The sequence below is a fragment of the Coenobita brevimanus genome, chromosome 102, assembly GCF_032717465.1.
Source record: "Coenobita brevimanus isolate Jiangsu-jjx chromosome 102, ASM3271746v2, whole genome shotgun sequence".
NCBI lineage: Eukaryota > Metazoa > Arthropoda > Malacostraca > Decapoda > Coenobitidae > Coenobita > Coenobita brevimanus.
This window is the reverse complement of record NC_137055.1, coordinates 32210477-32235728: the sequence shown is the minus strand read 5'-3', so window position 1 is coordinate 32235728 and position 25252 is coordinate 32210477. Positions and strand designations below refer to the sequence as shown.

General features: G+C 43.4%; 1 protein-coding gene across 1 annotated transcript in view; it reads left to right on the top strand.

The window, feature by feature from the left end:
* Positions 1–25252, top strand: part of LOC145415366 (retinol dehydrogenase 13-like) — a 252244-nt gene that overhangs the window by 189051 nt on the left and 37941 nt on the right. The window contains exons 5-6 of the mRNA XM_080284650.1: positions 14–208; positions 975–1090. Of these exons, the coding sequence (XP_080140776.1) occupies positions 14–208; positions 975–1090 (311 nt within the window). The remainder of the gene's footprint in view (positions 1–13; positions 209–974; positions 1091–25252) is intronic.

Sequence of the window (25252 nt, the reverse complement as noted above, 5' to 3'; positions counted from 1 at the left end):
ACATTTTCCACAGGCACGCTCAAAGCCAGCGCACCGTCCCGAGTCATCAATGTCAGTTCAGATTTACACGCTTCTTGCAAGACCTTCGATCCCGATGACCTGAATTACGAGAAGCAGCCTTATCCTGGACCCTTCAAGTCCTACCAGACTAGCAAGTTGGCCAATGTACTCTTCACCATGGAGCTGTCAGAGAAATTATGTGGCACAGGTCAGAAAAATTAAGTAACGCAGGTTGGAAAATCACGTGGCACCAGTCAGAGAAATTATGTAACACGTTAGAGAAATTATGTAGCACAAGTCAGAGAAATTTTGCAGCTCAGGCCACATAAATTCAGAAAAATTGTGCAGCACATATTGGAGAAATTATGTAGCACAGGCCAGAATGATGGAATTCATTGTTATACTTTTCAGTGATGTGATTGATGTTATATTTTATTTTTAACATCTTCAGATGATTCTTCAGAACTTGGGAGTATAGTAATATGACCTCTTCCTCAATAGTAAGTTAAAGAAAATAAGTCTATAGTAGTATAAATTCACACACACAAAAAACAGAACTACATTAGATGCACATGTAGGCTTAGTTAGGAAATCAGGCTTTGAAATTCAGCACATCATGTACAGAGGAGAACAAAGGAAAGCAAACAGCAACAGACTTTATGGTCCTTTTGAGGCTGTTTGTTACAGAGTAGACTATGATTACGAGATCTAATTCTACATGCTGAAGGATGAGGATAGTAAAGCAAGCAAAGCAGGAATATTATTATAAATAGAAGGGAATCATCTCTATAGCGTTAACCAATATACGCTTTTTCACAAAGCTAAGTTGCCCAAGTATTGTATATATTTCATTATCAGTATCTTCAGGTACTCATGTTGTGCTTTACAGGAAATACGGATTTATAATATTTCGCTATGAAGTATGTTGACAGTTTTCCTAGTGATACAAGTAAAATTTACTTACATGACTGCAGGAGTGACGGCCAACTGCTTGCATCCGGGGGCTGTCAGTACAGAAATTGTTAGTAAAAATCCTACATACTGGTGGCTGACTCCTATCATGGATTATTTGATGTGGACCTTTGCTCTGGTAAGAAATTATATACAGATGTCTATATATGCTAGTGTCTGTCTATTTGTCTGTCTCTCTGCCTATCACTCTGCTTTCCCCTGGAGAGCTAGGGACATTTTTGAATTTCCTTCTTTTTTTGTGAATATCAGCATATCCATAAATCATGTGCTACCAAGTAGTTTACTTCCATTTATCTATTTTTCTGTCTGTTTGCAGTCTAACTCCTTACGCTTGCATCAGGGGTGTATGGGTCTGGGGCTAGGCTACTTACTTCTGACATTTAATGCAAGAGTGACCTGTTGTTTGCCCTGTGTGGTATTATTTTACCAATAAATCCCAATACCTTCAACTATAAACCCATAAGGGTCCTATCCAGTTGCCTCAACTTACTATAGTATTAACCTGGCATCATCTTGCCTATATGGCCACCACCCAATACTGTAAATGGGTCCTGGGCTACAAGAAAAATCATTTGGTTTTCCGCTCAGTGTGAGGACATGAGTGAGAGAGAGAAAGACAGGTTTTGGGATGAGCTGGATGAAGCAGTGGGAGATATGCCCAGGAGCTATAAAGTGATCGTAATGAGTGATATGAATGGAAGAGTAGGCACTGGTCTTCAGGATAACATAATGGGTTGTAATGGAGTACCAGGAGAAAATGATGATGAGAAGCGACGGAAGGATATGTGTCAGGAATGGAGGTTTTGCATTTGTAACTCGTATTTCAGACATAACGATAGGTAGGGTGGTCCAAAAAAAAAATTTTTCCTCTGTTTCTCCACAAGGTTGTTTTCATGTCTTACAGTCTGTATAGCCTTTCTGCAAAATTTTGTGCTATTCAATGAAAAATTAGAGTTCACCCAAATTGGCACTATTCCTGCATTCAACTACTTTGGTTCAGAAAACAGTGACTGATTTTCATAACGCACATGACATTTATTACAACTTTCAAAACAAAATACATATCTAAATGTGATCATGAAGTTCTTTTATCAACTGGGTTATTTTCCACTCATCAGTGTTTTCTTGGATGCTGTGGGCAACTGCTTTCAGTGGTTAGCCACGAGTTGCAGGAGATACTGTTTCCGGTCCTCATTTCAGGTTAAGGTGGTATTGTAATGCTCGATCAGCATGATACCATGCTTCGCTATGTCAATGACAACTTTCATCTTTTGTGCATATCTATCAAGATATCCCTGCTTGTCGTAAAAGGCGACTAAAAGGGTTGGCGGAGGGTTAGTGCCCCTCCCCGTAAAACAACTAACTAAAAAAACAAACAAGAAGTCCCGGACAAGGACTGGCCAAACGATGACGACCCAGGACCGGACAAAGGACTTGGTATTGAGTACATGGAATGTAAGAGGAGCGAATGATGAGGTGAAAGAGAGAGAGATTGTCCAGGTGCTTGAGGGTGCGAAAGTGGATGTATGTGAAATAACTGAAACAAAATGGAGAGGAGAAAGTGTGAGAGAATGGGAGTATGGATGGGGTATATGTGCAGGAGTAGATGAGAATGAGAGGGCAAAGGAAGGAGTGTGTATAGTTGTGAGTAAAAGATGGAAGAAGAGCATAAGACAGTATGGATCAGTTGGGTCAAGGATTGTGTGGGTAAAGTTGAAAGTTGGAATACAAATATGGGCGATTGTGTGTGTGTATGCGCCAACGCAAGATCGTGCTAGAAGAGTGAGAGAAGAGTTCTGGACAAATGTGGAAATGTGCATGGAAAAGTTTGGAAGGAATGAGAGAGTGTTTTTGATTGGTGATATGAATGGTAAAGTTGGTAATGTGAAGGTGGATGGAATAGTTGGTGAGTGGGGTGTGCCTGCCGAGATAGATGAGAATGGGAGTGCGTTAGTGGACATTTGTGCTGGGAGGGGGTTGGTGATAGCCAATACCCTCTTCAGGCATAAAATGATCCACAGGTATACATGGCGAGTGATGAGAAGGGTGGGTGGTGAACTGAATGAAAGGAAGGCAGTGATTGATTATGTGTGTGTGGATGAAAGGATGCGAAGATGTGTAAAGGATGCAAGAGTGTATAGAGGTTGGGGGAGTGGACTTTCTGACCACTACTTGGTGGTGGCCAGAATTAGGATGCAAGTGAGATGGAGGAATAGAAGAAGGGAAAGACGAGAGGAAGGAGTAGTTGCAAGGAGAGTGGAAAGGTTACAAGAGGATGAGAAAAAGGCAGAGTATAAGAGAGAAGTGGAGGAACGATTGGGCAAATATGAATTGGAGCAGATGGGAGACGTGGAAGGTGTGTGTAAGATATTTACAGAAGAAATATGTGCAGCATGTGATATGGTGTGTGGAAGGAAGAGAAGGCGGAGGGGGGTACAAGGAACAGCGTGGTGGACTGAAGAGGTGAAACAGGCTGTGGCACAAAAGAAGAAAGCATACAATGAATGGGTGAGAAATAGGGGCGTGGAAGAAGTTGAGAGGCGGAAGAGAGAGTTATATGTGGAAAGGAAGAGAGAGGTGAAAAGATTAGTAAGAGAGAGTAAGAAGAGAGTGGATGAGGAATTTGGAAGGAATTTGAGTGTAAAGTGGAGAGACTGTAAGAAAATGTTCTGGAGAGAAGTGAAAAGAGTAAGACAGGGTGGAAGTGAAGTTAGCAGGGGAGTGAAAGATAAAAATGGTAGATTACTAGTGGAGAAGGGAGAAAAAGTGAGCAGATGGAGAGAACACTTTAAGGAACTGTTGAACGTAGAGGATGGAAGTAATGCAAGTATAAGTGGCTGGGGAATGGCTGGGAGAAGGAGGGAGGTGAGAAGACAGGAAGAAATCAATAGGATAGAAGTTGTGGATGCAATGAAGAAAGTTAAATCGGGGAAAGCCCCAGGAATTGATGGAGTGTGTGGTGAAATGCTGAAGCATGGGGGAGAGATAATAGTAGAATGGATGTGGAAGATGTGCAGATTGGCCTGGGAGGAAGGTAGAGTCCCGGAGGATTGGAAGTCAGGTATAATTATTCCCTTGTACAAAGGAAAAGGGGAAAAAGAAGTGTGTGGTAATCATAGGGGCATTTGTCTTCTTAGTATAATAGGAAAAGTGTATGGTAGGATACTTATAGACAGAGTTAGAGAAGGAACAGAGAAATTAGTTGGAGAAGAACAGGGAGGCTTTAGGAAGGGAAGAGGTTGTGTAGATCAGATATTCATTCTTAGATCTTAAGTGGAAAAGTTTCTAGAGAAGGGAAAGAAATTGTATGCGGCTTTCATGGATTTGGAGAAAGCATATGACAGGGTGGATAGACAAGGATTGTGGAAAGTGTTAAGAATATATGGAGTAGATGGGAAGTTGTTGAATGCTGTGAAGAGTATGTACGATGGTGTGAAGGCTGCAGTGCGTGTGGATGGTGAACTAAGTGAATTTTTCTCTTTGAAAATTGGTTTGAAACAAGGATGTGTCATGTCTCCATGGTTGTTCAATCTGTACATGGATGGGGTAATAAAAGAGGTACAAGGTAGGGTAGTGGATGTTGGAGTGGCCCTGGTGAGAGAGGATAGTGTTTGGAAACTCCCTGTACTGTTGTTTGCAGATGATACTGTGTTGTTGAGTGAAGACGAAGGGGAGCTGCAAGGCTTGGTGGATGAGTTTGAGAGAGTGTGTAAGAAACGGAACCTAAAGGTGAATGTAAGGAAGAGTAAAGTGATGGTCTTTGAGAGAGGTGAAGTTAGTGAATGTACAGCAAGGTTAGATGGTGAGGAATTGGAAAATGTGAGTACGTTTAAGTATTTGGGTAGTGTGATGAGTAAGGATGGAGGTTTGGAGGGTGAAGTGCTTGAAAGGGTACAGCAGGGAAGAAAGGTTGCTGGTTCCTTGAAACCAGTGATAAGAAACAGGGAAGTGAGCATGGAAGTGAAAAAGTTACTACATGACAGTATTGTGATACCAACTCTAACGTACGGAAGTGAAGCTTGGACATTGTTGGAAGGACACAAGTCAAGAGTGAGAGCCGTGGAAATGAGTTATTTAAGAGGAGCCTGTGGAGTCACGTGGAGAGACAGGCTGACGAATGAGGATATAAAGGAGCGTTGTGGTGTGGATGTGGATGTGATAGGAAGCGTTATGAGGAACACACTGAGGTGGTTTGGCCATGTGGAGAGGATGGAGGGCGAAAGACTGACGAAGAGAGTGTATGTGAGTGAGGTGGAGGGGGGAAGAGGGAGGGGGAGGCCGAGGATGAGATGGAGGGATGGGGTGGAGAGGAATATGAGAGAGGGGGGTGTGAGTTGGGAGCAGGGCAGTGAAATGGCGGGGGACAGGGCGACTTGGAGGCGATTTGTTTGTGGCCACCCCAAACGGGATTGAGGCGTCTGGCAATAGATAGATAGACTATCAAGATCTCCGTAGTGAACATCTCCATACCATTCCTTTGGGTCCTTCTGAAGGAACTGGTGTGCCTCGTCTTGCCCACCAACCTTCAAGGCATCAAAAATGATGAATATCCTCTTAGTGACATATGACGCCAGGTCAGGTTGGATACCTGTAGCTGGTTTTTCGATTCTTCTTGGACATGCATCACTTTGGGGGCACTGGATGTTTTGAACCATCCTTTTCATAGTATCGCAATCAATCATGTCATCAAAAAAGGCTAACCCAGTGAGGTGCTCTGACAGGTACCACAGGTGTGGGCTTAAAGCTCTCATAGTCTGCTGACCAACTTTGTATGGGGTGATTGTCCAGTAGATTCAGCACCTTGATGTTTACAGGAGCACATGTACCCATTGGTGCTTCATGCCAGTACTTGATGCAAATAAAGCTGACAAACAGAGCTGTGTGGGTTTCTTTATGTTCCTCACTTGGTGTTAGCTTGAATTGTTGCCGAAACAGGTATACACTCAATCCTCATAAACCGCGTGTTTACAAACCTCAGATTCGTAATCCGCGGCAAAGTGGCTGTCAGCCAGCCAGCACCCTTAAACCGCTGTTAAGTCACGAAAATCGCGGATCTAGGCACCGAAGTGGGCCTTTTCCGAGGGGAATCGTAAACCGCGGCATTCAATTTGATAACCGCGACCCAACAACCAATCACCACCTGTCCCTGGTGGCAAGTATGCATACTAATGCTGCCATGTTGTTGTTGTTCTGCCCGCCAACCCACACAGTACAGAGCATCGCCGTTGAGTACGAGGGCTACCTGCCTTTTTTTTTTTTGTGCACTTTCTCCCCACCTCCTACCTTCCATGGACCCTCCTGAACCCCTGAAGAAGTGCTCTAAGCCCTGTGGCATCAAGAAGCAGCCGCCGTTGTCGTACAGTCGTTTGGAGCTCATTTGTTGTGTTGAGAAGGGAGAGAAGTTAGCAAGCCTGGCGAAAGAATATGGGAGGAATGAGTCGACCATAAGGACGATCTACAAAACCAGGGAGAAACCAAAACAAAACCAGGCAGACTTTGAGGGCTTCCTGAGGGAGGCTGAGGAGCTGGAGAAGGGAGAACAGCATGAGGGAGCACCCCCACCTCATGCTGAGAGGTTCTAAGTTCTTCCCAACACCACCCCACTTCATTCACTTAAGCAATATCGTCATAGGATTAAGGTGAGATCCCTTAACCTTGCTTATTTCTATTAAATACATGCACTGAATATTCCTAAATTTGTATGTTTTTGTTTGATGGTGCCTAGATAGGTGTAGGTAGGGTGCTTTGGGGGGTGGTTGGCCAAAGTCCAGACCCTAATTAATTTTTCACGAGTTAATATTTATAAACCGCGGGTCTGGACCACTGCCGCAGTTTACGAGGATTGAGTGTACTTTAAATGCCCCTTTGCCATCCACCTGGCATGATGCATGGGCCATGGAGCTCAGACGGAGAGGTGATCATCAGTTTGCCCCTTTCAAGAACAGCAAAGATAGTTCAAGGAACTCACTGTAGTCATCACAATGCTGGGAGGTCTGACACATCTCCGGCAGATAAGCCAGCATCTTTCTTCTGGCACCTTGAAGTCCGTGAACTTCAAATAAGCTGGCAGGTGCTGTGACCGGCTCTTCATGTGACATGGATGGCCATTTCTTCTGAAATCGCTTGAAGAGGCTTGTTTCAGGACTTCCTGCTCGGCCAAAAGTTGCGGCAAATGCAGCAGCAAGGATAACTTCAAGAATATGATGCGGACAGGCAGTCCTTACAAGCTCGTGACCCAGTGCCACTTCAATTCTGTCACAAGCTCCGCGATGCAAGCCAGTCTTTGATGCAGTCGTATCGAAAACCGGACCTCTTACCTGTGTGTCTACGTGCCATTGCTTCATAACTCAAAGACATGCTTGAGCTTGAGCTTCACCGGTTCCTCTTTCAATCATTTGGATGCCAAGCAGCTTCTTTTGGATATTGGATGTAACTAGGATTGCAACACGCTCTGCTTTTTTCTTAGGTGCATCAATAGCTGGAAGAAGTTTCCATCCCAGTGAACGAGAACAGGCTCTTCTACCAAGTAGAGGAGTAGACTGTAGCACCAGCCGAGCAGGGCAGTACTCCCAAGGTGGATGGGAAGCTGATGACAGGGAGAGCTGGAGCTCCTGTTTCATCAGCCCTCGGGACTATGTCCCGACCATCCCCCTTTGCTGAACTTTTTCATTGTTTCAGTAACACTGAGAGTAGGCCAGCATGCTCTCCAATACAAATTTCTCTAACTATCAACACCAAACTACATGCACAGTACATACAGTACACCCTACACTTCCTTTTCCAAAATTTAAAAAAAAAAAATCATGGCAGCAAAACACGTGGCCTTGGAGTCCCCGGGGGGGGGGGGGACCATAAATGTCCCCACCTCTCGCCCCTCTCCCGGTGACAACTCAAGCTGCCTGAAACCACTGTCTGACTCTCTTCTTCATTTCTGCAACATTCGCAGCCTTTCCTCTAACTTTCACTCTGTTGAGCACCACCTCTCCTTCTCTAAACCTCACCTTCTTTTTCTAACTGAGACTCAGCTGTCTGAGACAACTGACAGCAGACCCTTTTCTGTATCCTCCTACTTTCTCTATACTCATTTCAAAGCCAAAGGTGGCTATTGTGTATATATATGCAACGACTTATCTTGCTCTCATGTTCCTGAACTCGATTCTTCTCAATTCTCTACATTCTGGCTTGCCTTTCCTGTCATTCTCAGACTAAATATATCTGCGCTGTTTACTTATTGCCTAATTCTACCATCAAAAATTCTTTGACTATCTTACTTCTGTGATGGAACACATTCTATCCGTTTCTCCTTTCTCTGAAATCTCCATTCTAGGAGATTTCAACGTTCACCACCAGCTTTGGCTTTCTTCTCCTTTCACTGATCCACCTGGTGAACAAGCCTACACCTTTTCTATCCTTAATGACCTAGAGCAGCTTGTATAGCACATTACCCGTATCCCTGACTGCCTTGGAGAGAGCTCCAACATATTTGACCTCTTCCTTACAACTAATCCTTCTGCTAACATTGTTAATCTTTTCTCTCCGTTGGGCTCCTCCAATCACAGCCTTATCACCTTAACCTGTCCTATCCCTCCGGTACGGCCTGTGGACCCTCCAAAGAAATGTCGTCTGTGGCACTTTGGAGCAGCAGATTGGGAGGCCCTCAGGCAGTACTTCTTTGACTTTTCCTGGAATGATTATTGCTTCCATGGCCGGGAGCCATCTGGATGTGCCTTGCGCATTACTGAGGTTATTCTCTCAGGCATGGAAGCATACATTCCTTTCTCATTTCCTTTGACTAATGCAAGATAGCCTTGGTTTAATCACGCTTGTTCTAATGCTGTCCGCAACAAGGAGAGGGCCTATAAAAGGTACCGCAGCCAACCCATTCCTGAATCACATCTTTTATACGTTTCTGCCCGGAATCGTGCTAAGTCTGTTCTTCGCTTTGCTAAAAATAATTTCATCCGTACTAAATGCTCTCAACTCTCCAACTCGAATTCTTCCCTCTCCTTCTTGCACCTTGCCAAAAACCTTTCTAACAACTTTACCTCATCATCCTTCCCTCCTCTTTTCTACTCTGATGGCTCTGTAGCTATTTCTTTTATTGATAAAGTAGATCTCTTCATTCAGACTTTCTCCTCCAATTCCACCTTAGATGATTCCGGTGCTGCTCCTCCATCATCTTCCCCTCTGACTTCCTCACGGCTGACATGAAAATTCCTTCAGCTGATGTATTTTCTGCCATCACAGGCCTCAATACTAATAAGGCATATGGGCCTGATGGAGTCCCTCCTGTTGTTCTCAAGAACCGTTCTTCTGTGCTGACACCCTGCCTAGGCAAACTCTTTCGCCTTTGTCTGTCAACTTGTACCTTTCCTTCTCGCTGAAAGTTTATTCTCATTCAGCCAGTCCCAAAGAAGGGTGACCATTCCCAACCCTCTAACTATCATCCAGTTGCTTTAGCATTGTGTATCTCAAAAGTTTTCGAGTCAGTTCTTAATAGAAAAATTGTAAAGCATCTTTCCTATCACAACCTTGTTTCTGATCGTCAGTATGGGTTCCATCAGGGACCACCGGCGAACATCTCACCTACCTTTCAGACTCTTGGTTATCCTCCTTTCAGGACTTTGGGGAAAGCTTTGCCATTGCACTTGACATCTCAAAGGCTTTCGATCCAGTCTGGCATAAATCTTTAATTTCCAAACTGCCCTCTTACGGTTTCTATCCTTTCTGTGCCTTCATCTCTAGCTTCCTTTCTGGTTGTTCTATAGCCGCTGTTGTAGACAGCCATCGTTCTTCTCCTCGATCTATCAACAGTGGTGTTCCTCAGGGCTCTATCCTATCACCAACTCTCTTCCTTTTATTCATTAAATGTCAGGACCGAATTGCCTAGCCCCGGGCTTCTACGCTCCTCATGGGACAACGTAGAATTGGATGATGGATGGATGGACCTTCTAAGCTGTACCTCTAACCCTATCCACTCTTATGCTGATGACTCCACCCTTCACCTTTCCATTCGGTTCCTGCAATGTCTATCTCAGCAGTTACTTCAACAAACAAGGGATGAGGCTATGGCACTCCTAATGTCTGACTTGTCTTGTATCTCTGACTGGGGTAAAAACAATCTGGTTGTTTTTAATGCATCAAAGACTCAGTTTTTACACCTATCAACCTGACAAAATCTTCCACAGGCATACCCACTAAAGTTTAATGATATTCAGCATAATCTTGCATCTTGGAAAGATCATATCACATCTCTTGTAAAATCTGCTTCCTAGAGATTAGGTGTGCTAAGCTGACTCCGTTCCTTCTTTACCCCTGCACAGTTGTTGACTCTATGCAGGGTGTCACGGGGTTTTTATAATAACACAGTATTTTAAAATAAATGCTTAAATATTATTTAAATTGATAATAATATTCAATAATACTGAAGAGCAAGGACAATGATTGTCTTGCTACATCAAGCAACGATTACTTTACGCTGACTTGCTACGATTCTCTAAGAACGAGAATTTATAAACTTTCTCAACAGTACACAGCAGAGACTAATTACTCACAATTGCTGACTTACTGTACTGTTAGCCTCTGGAGAAAGTTACTTCACCCCTGACAATAAATAACTAATACTAGTAATAATATCAGGCTCTTGCTGATGCTTTAACTCCTATCTGGCACAACGGATTTTAAGTTAATACAACAAGACTGGTCTAAGTACCAGTTATGAAAGCAAACGTTTATGCAAGCTAGGAGCTGTATGGAAAATAAGCTTAATTATGGAGAAATGAAACAAGATTTTACTTTACATTGAGCTCAAGAAAAAGAACTGTTAAATTTATTAATTACAAAAAATAAATTTAACGTTACAATTCAAATCAATTAAATGAGACGCACTCACTCACTCACACAAAAGCTAAATACTTACGCCTAGGAAAAAACACCTTAACTAAACTCTTATGACTACAAAATACAAAAAGGAAATACTAGTCAATGAATGCGGTGTATCACCCAAAGCTGGAGAACTAAAGGTGGGAGCTTGGAGAAACTGTAAGTGGAGTTTGGGTACTAGCTGACCTCTCGCACTGCTGCACAGGTCCTGTCTCCGTCACAGCAAACACTAGACTGAATTCAAATAATGTATAGGCAGGACGCACAAGCCACCGGAAGAAGGCGTGGCTAACGGTTGAGGGAAGCAGAGGCGAACAATAAAGAACAATAGTATCGCTCAGTACAGCACTTAGTGAAGTGCATTAAATCGGTCACTTTTGAAAACAGTGACGAATGTTTTGGAAAGTATACCCCGAAATGGAGGGAGAAACGGTTAGCTGAGCGATACACAGTGAGTTTTCCACTAATAGTTCGTGGCTTCTCACAAAAGGGAAATGTCGCGAATTGATTCGTGACATTACGCCCCTACAAAATTAAATTTTTTCCTTATGGGAAAAAATTTGTGGATATATATATATATATGTACAAATCCTAAGTCATTCACACAAGATTCACACTGTGGTGTGTGTGCTATCCTGCTACAGGAGAAAGTTGCAGTCGCCAGTGAGCGAAAAAAACTCGTATTTAAGTTAATAGAAGCAAGCTTGAGGGAAAAACTCCGTGACGACGGTGAAAATCCTGTACTCAGGTCAAACTGAGCGAAAATTCGCTACATTTACACTGACAACTAATTGTTGTGTAGCGTGGTGTATGTAATACACGGTGTAGGTGTGACAGTTGTAGTGTAACTGTACCTGCGTGTAAAATGACACAGCAAATAATAATATGGCGACGACGAAGGCAGAGAAGAGGCGACAGCATGCGGCAGACGATCAGCTGGCCCGCACAGCAAAACTGCTACCCCCATTGCTGAACCTGCAAAACCAATTGAGGTGGAGCATCAAAAGTGTCAATGAGACAAAATTTTATCATGTTACAAGTACTCTCTCTGCCTAGCAGTCAGTGCTATGACGTACATTCGAGGTCGCCATTAATTTTAGCACACGATTAGTGTCAGCAAGTTGAGAATCCCTGCGCAAACTCGGGTCTTCCATAGCCTCGAACTGCACACGGGTCCTCAACCTGTGCCTTAACCTACAGTTCTTATATTAATATCGGGAAGCTGAGAATCCTTTGCAAACTTGGGTCTTCCATAGCCTCAAGTCGCCTCTGCGGAGTTCTCTCTCGAACTTCCCCCTTAACCTACAGTACTTATATTAGTATCGGTGAGCTGAGAATCTTTGTGCAAACTTGGGTCTTCCATAGCCTCAAGTCGCCTCTCAACTTCCCCCTTAACTTACGGTACATATATGTATGTACAGGCCTTGGACATACTGTGTCCTGTGGGGCCAATGGGCAAGACATCAGGTCTGCACCCACTTCACCACTACCCTGTCTCTCAACTGACTCAGAGATTACAGGTGTGGTTATGAACGGCACAGGAAGGACATGTCCCTGATTAGTGGTGATACTTTGGCACACACTGCAGGAACGGACAAAACTATCTATGTCCCGTCCCATCCCTGGCCAGAAAAAGTCAGCTCGGATACGGCCCTGGGTCTTCCTTTTGCCCATGTGACCTCCTGAGGCTGAACAATGACCCCATTGTAACACTGCTAGGCGGTACTTGGCGGGAACGACAAACTGCAGTCGAACCTCGCCCTTGGGTGTTCGTGACTCACGGTAGAGCCGTCCTTGTTTACGAAGGAACTTGGCTCGACCTCCCCGTGAATACTTTATCACTCGACCCTTTTGTTTGTTCCGCACGGCAGCAAGTGTCGGGTCAGAATGTTGTTCTTGCACAACAAGTTGACTACACATCAGATCTTGCGGCGATTCAATGATCACTGGGGTGACACAGTCTGGAGCCTCAGTCATGGCTCGTGTTACCACAGCAGCCGAAGTCTGAGTAGCGTCATCGGAGCAACTATCCTTGACTCCATTAATATTGCCTACTATAAAGTCAAATAGAGGCTCTGGCATGACAACTGCGAGTGTCGTACCAGTATAAAATGGAGATGCCACCTGGATACATGCCTCAGGGAACAATCTCACTGATCCATCAATAAGCTTTGCATGGATCTGTCGACCTGTATACTGCTCAGGCCGAACTAGACTCTGCTTGACAGAGCAACCTGAGGAACCATTGTCTCTCAGGACCTTCACAGGAATGCCTCCCACAAACCCTGGCTGAACAAGGAAGGTACTGTCACCTGTGGGAGGGCCTGTGGAGGAAGCAGCTAGCCACTCATGAGGCTGCTGAATTGATGTGGCAAACATTGTGCCTTGAGGGTTATATTGGGAAGATGGAACATTGGCCATCTGTGGAGGGGGGTTCACTGTCACTGTGGGACTAGTGAACTGTGGGGAAGTACCCACACTGGTAGGGACGTGACCACCGTGCTGCTGCTGAGGAATGAAGGCTGCATTCGCTTCGTGCCTCTTTTGAGCTGGTGGTGAAAAAGTTTGTCCCGACGGTCGGTTGCGTGGCTGATACTGCTGCTGGTTAGGGTACTTGTTGTACCTCTTCCACTCAGGTTTCTGAGTGTTTTGCCCCTGGTCCATCCACTGCGGTTTTGGACCTTGGCCATTATTCTGAGAATGACCTTGTTGCTGGGGTTCAGTCTGAGACGATTTCCCAGATTTATCAGCTTTCTTGTTCCAAGTGTTTTGCTTATGAGCTTGATACCCGTATGCAGTAAAGAATGCGTCAGCCTTCTCTGCCATTTGGCTGGCATCTTTCACCTGGCAGATCTTAAGCTGTGCTATGAGCTCAGCAGGCCACGACCTCTCTAGCTGTGTACGCAGCATAAGGTCAGTTATCCCCTCACGCGTGGAAGGAGTTTCATCTTTCTCCATCCACTCATTTAAGTAAGCTGTGAGATGATCAAGGAACTGAACAGCTGTCTCCTTGTCTTGGAGACGAGCTCGCATGAACTGAACTTTGGCGTCGTCTACTGTGAGACCATACGCCTTAATGAGTGCAGCTTTCATCATCTCATATGTGAGATTGTCTCCACGAATTCTGTGGAGAATATCGAGGGCAGGGCCCTCAAATAGGCTAAGAAACTGAAGCCGCTTAGCTGCCTCATCCAGTCGATCTGCTGATTCGGGATTCGAGCCCGGTCCCAGATCTCCATAACCGCCTGACAAGTCAGATTCAAACTCGTTGGTATTGTTTGTGCTTGATCAGTATGGTGGTACTGCACTAGAAGGAGTGTGTCCAACCATGTAGGTAATCTATGTCATGGTATGTTTCTTCTTGGCTTCCTAGAGACACAAGTTTGAATATTGCTTCTGGTCAGAAATTGCTCTGCAAAATCACTAAATAAGGTCAAATTTAAGGTTTTACTTTCAATCAAAAAACTAGTTTTCAGATGATGATCATATTTGTGATGAAGTCATTAAGATAAAAACACAAGAAATTGCTACATCACCTAAAATGGTATGTTGGGAAGTAAAATGCAAATAGCATTAAAAAAAAAAAAAAATGCAGGGCTCTGTTAGCTCATGATTATCACAATATGCATATTTGAGCGACCTCTAAGTTTTATCATATCATGCTGAAATTTCGCCCATAGCTTTGCCAGTCCATTTGGACAAAAAAACATGCTTGTGGAGAATGTCCATGACCACTTCAGTTTTTTATCCTACTAAGTTGGACCACCTTAATATACAGCGAGGCCTTGAAATACAAAAACTCGAAGTACTAATTTCCAATGGTACGAAAGCGATAAATGTGGTACAAATTCCACAATACGAAAGTATCTGTCTCGATGGTAAGAAAAAAAGTACGAGAGGAAATACAAAAAATTTGAAATAGACGCGCTGCACAGCGCCGTGCTCGCTTGTGGCAAGAAAACAAACTAACCCCTCTCTGGTAAACACATTTTTGCGCGCTTCCCAGTCGAGTCACGTCCGTCCTCTCCTCTCAGCTTTGCTGTACGTTACACTGTTTTTTGCTGTTCTTCAACTTTTCGTATTTTCATCATGCCTCCCCAGCGCCCTGCATCATCTCCAGCATCTGGGGAACCAGATGCAAAGAAGAAACAGCATCGTACTCTCACTTTTGAGAGGAAATTGGAAATACAGAGCTGTTAGATTGATTTATTTACCGGTAAATGTACAATGAAAGACAACTATCTTCCCAGTTCAGTCTGAAGAAAATTTACACCAGATGAAATACAATGAAAACCCTGTTTCTACTAGTGCATGTTTCAAATGGTTCGATTTTTCCACTCTGTGTTCGTCAGACTTTGAGAAGATACTTGTGTCTTTCATTGTACACTTGAAGCAGCAGAAAGACCTTACCAATTCATTGCATAATCCTCCAGCTTGTTTCTGTAATTTTCTGACAACTTTCAGTTTGGCAAATTACTTTTTCTTGCTGAAAAATTTCTTCCCCGTTATTATCGTCACTTTCCCCTACGATCATTTCCAGTGCAGTGAAAGAAACTCAACGTGCTCAAAGGTGGATATCGTTTCCCAACTTCCCAACTGGAGGTTAGGTTAGGTTAAAATTATTAGGTACAGATCAGCTCGGGTAGGCCAGGTTTACTTAAACAGTTAGGGAAGAACAGTCATTGCCGTCATTATGTTAACGAAAAAAACAAGAGTTGTCACACCAGAACAGCTAAAAATGACAGGGAAACAGATTTAATAAGAAACTATCTATATATCTATCTATCTATTGTCAGACGCCTCAATCCCGTTTGGGGTGGCCACAAACAGATCGCCTCCACGTCGTCCTGTCCCCCGCCATTTCACTGCCTTGCTCCCTACTCACACCCCCCTCTCTCATATACCTCTCCACCTCATCCCTCCATCTCATCCTCAGCCTCCCTCTCCCTCTTCCCCCCTCCACCTCACTCACATACACTTTCTTTGTCAGTCTCTCACCCTCCATCCTCTCCACATGGCCAAACCACCTCAGTGTGTTCCTCATAACGCTTCCTATCACATCCACACCACAACGCTCCTTCACTTCCTCATTTGTCAGCCTGTCTCTCCATGTAACTCCACAGGCTCCTCTTAAATAACTCATTTCCACTGCTCTCAGTCTTGACTTGTGTCCTTCCAACAACGTCCAAGCTTCACTTCCATACGTTAGAGTTGGTATCACAATACTGTCATGTAGTAACTTTTTCACTTCCATGCTCACTTCCCTGTTTCTTATCACTGCTTTCAAAGAACCAGCAACCTTTCTTCCCTGCTGTACCCTTTCAAGCACTTCATCCTCCAAACCTCCATCCTTACTCATCACACTACCCAAGTACTTAAACGTACTCACATTTTCCAGTTCCTAACCATCCAGCCTCGCTGTACATTCACTGACTTCACCTCTCTCAAAGACCATCACTTTTCTCTTCCCTACATTCATCTTTAGATTCCATTTCTTACACACTCTCCCAAACTCATCCACCAAGCCTTGCAGCTCCCCTTCGTCTTCACTCAACAACACAGTATCATTTGCAAACAACAGTACAAGGAGTTTCCAAACACTATCCTCTCTCACTAGGGCCACTCCAACATCCACTACCCTACCTTGTATCTCTTTTATTACCCCATCCATGTACAGATTAAACAGCCATGGAGACATGACACATCCCTGTTTCAACCCAACCTTCAAAGAGAAAAATTCACTTAGTTCACCATCCACACGCACTGCAGCCTTAGCACCATCACACATGCCCTTCACAGCATTCAGCAACTTCCTATCTACTCCATATATTCTTAATACTTTCCACAATCCTTGTCTATCCACCCTGTCATATGCTTTCTCCAAATCCATGAAGGCCGCATACAACTTCTTTCCCTTCTCTAGAAACTTTTCCACTAACGATCTAAGAATGAATATCTGATCTACACAACCTCTTCCTTTCCTAAAGCCTCCCTGTTCTTCTCCAACTAATTCCTCTGTTCTTTCTCTAACTCTGTCAATAAGTATCCTACCATACACTTTTCCTATTATACTAAGAAAACAAATGCCCCTGTGATTACCACACACTTCTTTTTCCCCTTTTCCTTTGTACAAGGGGATAATTATACCTGACTTCCAATCCTCTAGGACTCTACCTTCCTCCCAGGCCAATCTGCACATCTTCCACATCCATTCTACTACTATCTCTCCTCCATGCTTCAGCATTTCACCACACACTCCATCAATTCCTGGGGCTTTCTCCAATTTAACTTTCTTCATTGCTTCCACAACATCTATCCTACTGATAGATGTTGTGGAACCTCCTTCTCCCAGCCATTCCCCAGCCACTTATACTCACATTACTTCCATCCTGTATGTTCAACAATTCCTTAAAGTGTTCTCTCCATCTGCTCACTTTTTCTCCCTTCTCCACTAGTAATCTACCATTTTTATCTTTCACTCCCCTGCTAACTTTACTTCCACCCTGTCTTACTCTCTTCACCTCTTGCCAGAACATTTTCTTACAGTCCCTCCACTTTACACTCAAATTCCTTCCAAATTCCTCATCTACTCTCTTCTTACTCTCTCTTACTAATCTTTTTATGTCTCTCTTTCTTTCTGCATATAACTCTCTCTTCTGCCTCTCAACTTCTTCCACGCCCCTATTTCTCATCCATTCATTGTATGCTTTCTTCTTTTGTGCCACAGCCTGTCTCACCTCTTCAGTCCACCACGCTGTTTCTTGCACCCCCCTCCGTCTTCTCTTCCTCCCACACACCACATCACGTGCTGCACATATTTCTTTTGTAAATACTGTATCCTGCACACACATTCCATGTCCCCCATCTGCTCCAATTCATATATCCCCAATCGTATCCCCAATCGTTCCTCCACTTCTCTCTTATACTCTGCCTTTTTCTGATCCTCTTGTAACCTTTCCACTCTCCTTGCAACTACTACTTCCTCTCATCTCGCTCTTCTTCTATTCCTCCATCTCACTTGGATCCTAATTCTGGCCACCACCAAGTAGTGGTCAGATAGTCCACTCCCCCAACCTCTACACACTTTTGCATCCATTACACATCTTCGCATCCTTTCATCCACACACACGTAATCAGTCATTGCCTTCCTTTCATTCAGTTCACCACCCACCCTTCTCATCACTCGCCATGTATCCCTGTGGATCATTTTATGCCTGAAGAGGGTATTGGCTATCACCAACCCCCTCCCAGCACAAATGTCCACTAACGCACTGCCATTCTCATCTATCTCAGCAGGCACACCCCACTCACCAACTATTCCATCCACCTTCACATTCCCTACTTTACCATTCATATCACCGATCAAAAACACTCTCTCTTTCCTTCCAAACTTTTCCATGCACACTTCCACGTTTGTCCAGAGCTCTTCTCTCACTCTTCTAGCACGATCTTGCGTTGGCGCATACACACACACAATCGCCCACATTTGTATTCCCACTTTCAATTTACCCAACTGATCCAGACTGTCTTATGCTTTTCTTCCATCTTTTACTCACAACTATACATAGTCCTTCTTTTGCCCTCTCATTCTCACCTACTCCCGCACATATACCCCATCCCTACTCCCATTCTCTCACACTTTCTCCTCTCCATTTTATTTAAATTATTCCACATACATCCACTTTTGCACCCTCGAGCACCTGGACAATCTCTCTGTCTTTCACCTCATCATTCGCTCCTCTTACATTCCATGTAGCCATTACCAACGTTTACTGTATTTACCAACCCAGAAATAATCAGAAAAATATAACAGACTGTCAGGAAGAACTGATTTGGTAAGCTGCTTTTACTGCTTAAAGTAAAACGTATGTTTAGCCCCCTCAATGGCTGTGGGTTCAGATATTTGCGTGCTCCCGTGATCGGCCTTGGGACCATTTTTTTCAAAGTTCTAAAATCAATTTCTTTTTCTTACATATGTGAAAAGACTCGTCTGTCGCACCTGGCTTCCCCCCCCCCCCAAACTCATCCTGTGATTTGCTATGATTCGTGTAAGAATTAATAAAATTAGGATGCGTGTTACATCAGCATGTATACATCGGCTGAAAACATCTGGGATGAAGTGAACTGTGAATGCCAGACTGCTTGAGGTGGTAGAGTAGGGTCGTGTAAACACACCAGTGACCCTCAGTTCCTTCCCATAATTGCTTGCATTTTTTTTTTTTTTAGCTCACCCTAACTCAACGTCACTGACACCAGTACAGTAAGGCATTGTTCAGGGCCAGCAGCTATGAAAGCGATAATGGAATACATTATTGTTTGTATCAGTCCTCTCTCTTTCACTCATACACATAAGAACAAAAAAAAAAATGAGCAGTAAATGTACACTAACTCTAAGGAGCAGAATTAACTGTGCTCAGTCGGTCCGAAATATATTGGGAAGAGTGTTACTGAACGAAGAACGTGGAACTGAATGCTAACCTACGAGAGCATGTGGGACGAAAGAGTAATTTTTTTCTGATTAGCAAACATTTTTGTTCCATATCGTCTCTTAAAATTGTGAAACTCATAATCTTTCGTGTAAGCATACGGCCTAAAGACCATACCAATTCAGTTCATATTCCTCTAGTTTGTCTTCTATATTTTTCGGACTATTTTGAGGGTGGTAAATTAAGTTCTCTTGCTGAAAGAAACTTACTCAAAATTAGGGCGCATGAAACATAAGCATGTAAACATCGGCGTGGAGAGAAGAGAACGCCTGACTGATGGGATGGTAGAGTAGGGTCATGTACACACACCAGTGACCTTTGTTCCCCTCCCATAATTGTTCGCAGTTTTTTATAATGCCCTAACTCAACGTCATTCACACTGAAACAGTGAAGTGTTGTTCAAGGCTGGCAACTATGAAGGGGTTAATGGAATACTGTATGAAAAATTCAAAATGGGCGCGGTGCATAGCGCTGCACTCGCTTGCCAAGAGAAAATGAACTAACCCCTCTCTGGTAAACAAATTTTCATGCACTTCTCAGTTGAGTCCACGTCCCTCCTCTCTTCACAGCCTCGCTGTACGTGAGGATATTTTCACAGCCCTTCACCTTTTCATATTGTTTCGCCATGCCTCCCAAGCGCCCTGCATCATCTCCAGCATTGTGGGAGCCCGCTGCAAAGAAGCAGCAGCACCGTACTCTAATTCTGAAAAGGAAATTGGAACTTATAAGACCCCATGAGGAGGGGCAGGGAGTCTCGGAGATTGAGCGTGCTTTAGGCCTTGCTGTTTCCACCATTGGAACTGTGACGAAGAAAAAGGAGATGTACAAGAATATGGCCACCTCCTTCTCTACAATTGTATACAGGTATTGCGTACTTCTTAATAGGGGAGGGTGAAGTTTAGGTGGGGGTCCGAGGGGGTCCTGGGATGCATCCCCCCTATTTATATTTCAGTGGGGAAAGTCGTTTCGATATATGAAATTTCGAATTACGAAAGTATTTTTTGGTCCCTATCCCTTTCGTATATCAAGGACTCACTGTACATGGCATAGAGGGAACAGGGATCGTGTTGTAAGGAGCCTGATTGATTACGTGCTCGTAGAGAGGTCAGTGCTGGGAATGCTTGCTGATACAAGGGCCATGAGAGGATGATGTCGAGGTCTGTCATATCATATGATTGTGGTATGCAAGATCAAGCTGAGAGGAGTGAGGTGGACCAGGAGAGAGAGGAGCAGTCAGGGAGAAAGACTGAAAGTCAAGAAGCTGAGGATCAAAGAAGTGGCAGATGAATACAGGATCAAAGTAGGGGAGGAGTTAGAATCAGTGAATTGGAATGAAATGGATCTGGACACCTGTGGAATGCACATAAGGATTGCTTAGTTAGAAGTGCTAATGCGGTGTGTGGTGTGGCAAGAGTAACAACAGAGAAGAAAGGTACAGCATGTGATGGAGAGGTTATGAAAGCAGTGGAGGAAAAGAGGAAGAAGTGGCTGGAATGGTTACGGTCCAGGGGTTCAATTGAAATAAGAACTGAATATATTGAAAGCAAGAAGCACGTAAATAGACTAGTGAAGAGGAAAAAGGAGGAGGTAAATGATGATCTAGGAAGAAAAATTAATGAAAACTACTCTGAAAATAGAAAGTTATTCTGGAAAGAGATGCGGAAATGTAGAAGTGAAAGCAAGAAGCAATGTAAAGATTTGAAGGATTTAAGTGGTAGATTATTAACCCTTGGGGATGAAATAAGGACAAGATGGAAAGAATATTTTGAAAGCCTGATGAATGGGAATAGAGAGAGTAGAACCACTGTAAACATGATTGGTTTTGGGGGTGTGCAGAGAAGGAATGCAGTGCCAAGAAACGTGACACTCACACAGGTGAAAAGCGCTGTGAAGCGGCTGAAACATGGGAAAGCAGCTGACATTGATGAGGTGTATGCAGTGTAGTGGAGAGAGCAGAATGAAGTGTTAGAGATATGTAAGAAGGCATGGATGAATTCCAGCAGAGTGGAAAAAGGCTGCAATTGTGCCCCTGTACAAAAATAAAGGTGAGCTAGAGTGCAAGAATTATTGTGGCATAAGTTTACCGAATGTGGTAGGGAAGGTATATGGAAGATTTATTATAGAGAAAGTAAGAGAGATGTCAGAAGTCCTAGTTAGTGATGAACAGGGTGACTTTAGGAGTGGCAGTGGATGTGTGGATCAAGTATTTGCAGTGAGAAAGACAGCAGAGAAGGCATGTGAGAAGGACCATGAGGTGTTTATGGCATTCATGGATCTTGAAAAAGCATACGACAAAGTAGACAGAGAAGGATTGTGGAAGGTTTTGCGCATGTACGGTGTACATGGTAAGCTGCTAGGTGCCGTCAGACATTTTAATGATGGTAGTGAAGCTTGTGTAAAGGTTCATGGGCATCTGAATGAATGGTTCACGATTGGTGTGGGTGTGTGACAAGGTTGTATGTTGTCCCCATGGTTGTTCAGTATATATATATGGATGGGGTGATAAGAGAAGTAAAAACATGAGTAATGGAGAGGGGGATGGTGTTGGTAATGAATGGTGGTGGATGGAATATCTCAAATTTGTTGTATGCTGATGTTGCAGTACTACTTGAAAATACCGGATAAGAACTTGGTAGACTAGTGCAGAGTTTTGCTGATGTCTGTGAGCATCAGGCCATGAGAGTTAATGTAGAAAAGAGTGAAATGATGGTTAGTGGCAGAGGAGATTCCCTGTGCAATGTTACAGCGAATGGAGAGAGATTGGAATTTGTGAGAGAGTTCAAATACCTGGTTACAGTGATGGAAAAGTGAGGAAAATGTGCAAAAGAAGTGGAAGGTAGAGTGACACAAGGAAGAAAAAAAAACAGAGGCTTGAGTGTTGCAGCCGCACAAGGCTTACATGAAGAAGTGTAAGTGCCAGCTTTGACATATGGATGTGAGACTATAGTGTGTTATGAAAATGAAAAGTCAGGAGTGAAAGCAGTGGAGATGGGACTGCTGAGGAATATATGTGGAGTATAGAGAGTGGATAGGATATGAAATACTGTAATGTGATTTGTGAAAGATGTGGAGTGAGGAAGTTTGGGGACACCTGAATTGAAGAGAGTGTACTGAGATGGTATGGTCATTTGGAGAGAATGAATGACAATAGAATGGTGGAAAAGGCATATCTGATGAAATTTGAAGGAGGGAGGAGGTGAAGTAGGCCAAGGAGAAGGTGGAGAGATATGGTGGATGAGTGTGTGAGGAAGAAAGGTTTGGAAGTCGGTGAGGCTAGGGGACTGACCAGAGATCAAGCTGGCTGGATGAATATTGTGTGAAGCGCATGATCGGGAATTGGTACCCCATTTTAATGTGACAGTGTCCAGATTGACTTTATCGGATATGTTTGTGTGAAGTTCCTGAACCTGGTGAATGTTTTGGGCATATCAGATAGAGCCAGGATTCCGGGGACTTGAATAATAAGTGAATGGAAGTGTGGCCCATTGGATTGGGCAGATTTGGGCTGTCTGGACATTGCTACTCCTCACCCTGCCCTAGGTTGGGAAAAGAGGTCCGGGTGATGATGATGTAGTTACAGTACAATCCCAGCTATCCAGTATCCAGACAAACGGAATACTCAGAACAACGGGAAAATTCAAGGGCTGGTAAAAATGTCAGTAAGTTATAACTGTGCGCCAATTTGAATGGACCGCCAAACCGCCGTTTGATTGTGTCACCCGAGGCTAGGGGAAGTCAGACAAAGCGAGGTGAAAGCATTTCCGGCTGATGTAAATCCCTAGCAAATCCTCTTAACCACCCCTCCTCTCCCCCTCTTTCCCCTACTTGAATTCAGTCATCCTCCACACCCTCCAAAAATCACCAGTCTGCGTTTTGCCACCAGACAGTAAACAAGGTCTCTTGCTATTGTGTTCCTCTGATAGACGGTAATTTGTACACTCCAAAATGCCTAAAGTGCAAACTAAACGTACGCGTATCGTGCCTACCTTGAAACAGAAGCTGGACATATGCAACAGACTTGAAAAAGGCGAACATTATAAAACACTAATGGCTGAATATAAATGTTAATAGGAATGGAAGTTTACTTTGTTGGAAGAAAAATAAATAAATAATATGCCTGCATTTCATACGTACATCATTTATTTTATTTTCTGCAAAACAGCTGAGTGGCGGGTGAGGGGTGGAGTGATGGAGGTCAGGTAGGGAAGAAGAAGAACAGTCGGAAATGTAAACAAACTCACGTGGGGGCACAGGTGTTGTGATAATTCTACAGTGCAGTCTTAACACATCATCATTTCACTAATAAATGTTCAAGCTTTTATTTCTTTATTTTATTTTTCAATTTTTATGAGTACAGTACATATAATGAATACAGTAATTCGGTAAACAATGGACTGGTGTAATTTGCAGTACTGCAAATTGCTAGACATTGCACACGTGCGTTATGACAATGGTGTGTGTTTACAAGGCAGTTTTTCTGGCGGAATCTCTTAGTGTAATCCCTAATGTGACTGGTGAGTACCTGAACTGTATTTAAAGCTGTGATAGCCTTTGTATAGATTTGACTTGAAAATCAGAAATACGGGAAAAATCTGTAACCGGGAAGGTAAATTCCCCAAGCCACCCGGTTAACTGGGATTGTACTGTACCTAAGTTGCTGTAAGTCTACATGAAGTGAGCGGATGATGTGCACCCCATCTATCATAGAATTATCTATGTCTTACCATATAAAATCAGTGTAATTAAAGAAAACACTTCAAATTTTTCGGTATAATTTTGAGGTTGTGGAGAATCTCACTGTTAGTGAATCATTCTCCACACGAGGTTTAGTAGGGGTAGAGGTCACAGGGCCCTTTGCATGGGGCTAAAAAGCGGCGGAATTGGACAGGCCCAAATCCGATGTAGTTCACCTTGAAAGACAACAGTAAACTGAATGCTGTTGCCTAGGAGCAGTGAAGGGCTGCCAGTGTCAGCGTAGTGACAGCTGCTAATATATACACTATGAAATGATTGGCAGGAAATCTAGACAATACATAATAAATTAGGTAGTTCCAGGTGAATGTAAATATCACTTAGACTTCTCCCTTCCTTTCTTATATATATATTTTTATTATGAGAACAGGTTATCCGGCATATTTCAAGGGGAAATAAACACGGAAAATTAGCAAATGAGTGCATGTGAGGTGTTGCCAAGTGATACTTAGCCCAATCCAGATGTATGGCAGTATTAATTACCTTTTCTCTTTCTTTTATATATTATTTTGTATAAGAATAGGGCAAAGGGCACATTTCAATGGATAAAACAAGTGGAAAAATCCGTCCAGCATTTGTGTTGCGCAGCGCAGCTGGTCGGGCGGGAGGAGAGGGTAATGGAGGGGAGGTAAGGAAGGGGGGAGTCAAGGACAGGAGAAAAATGGCTAAATTGTCAACAGTGGATGGGAGTACGGGTGACATTAGCAGAACTGAGTTTAGGTGGACACTGGTAGTACTGATAGATGATACAAACCACTACTTGAAAGCCCGGACGAACTGAAAATAACACAGAATCACAAAAGTGACACCCCGCCGTATGATCCTTTGCTCCTGAGCGTCACGAAAGTGACGCCCTGCGGTTAAGGGGTTAATGTCTTTTCAGGTACATGTGTATTGTGTTATGCTGTTTTAGCACTAGTAAACACTCTTCATTTAATTTTGGGTAGGGCCTTTTTGGTGTTATAGTACTTTCTGATAGGGTAGGTACATATCCCACTGCAACGCTCCTCTATTTTTCCCATCGATTCTTAACTTCACAATTTGACGTTTTGTATTTTGCGCGGTTTTGGCAGAACATCCACGACACGAAAAATGAGGATTTACTGTACAGTATAAATATATATACATACAGTGTATATATATATATATATATATATATA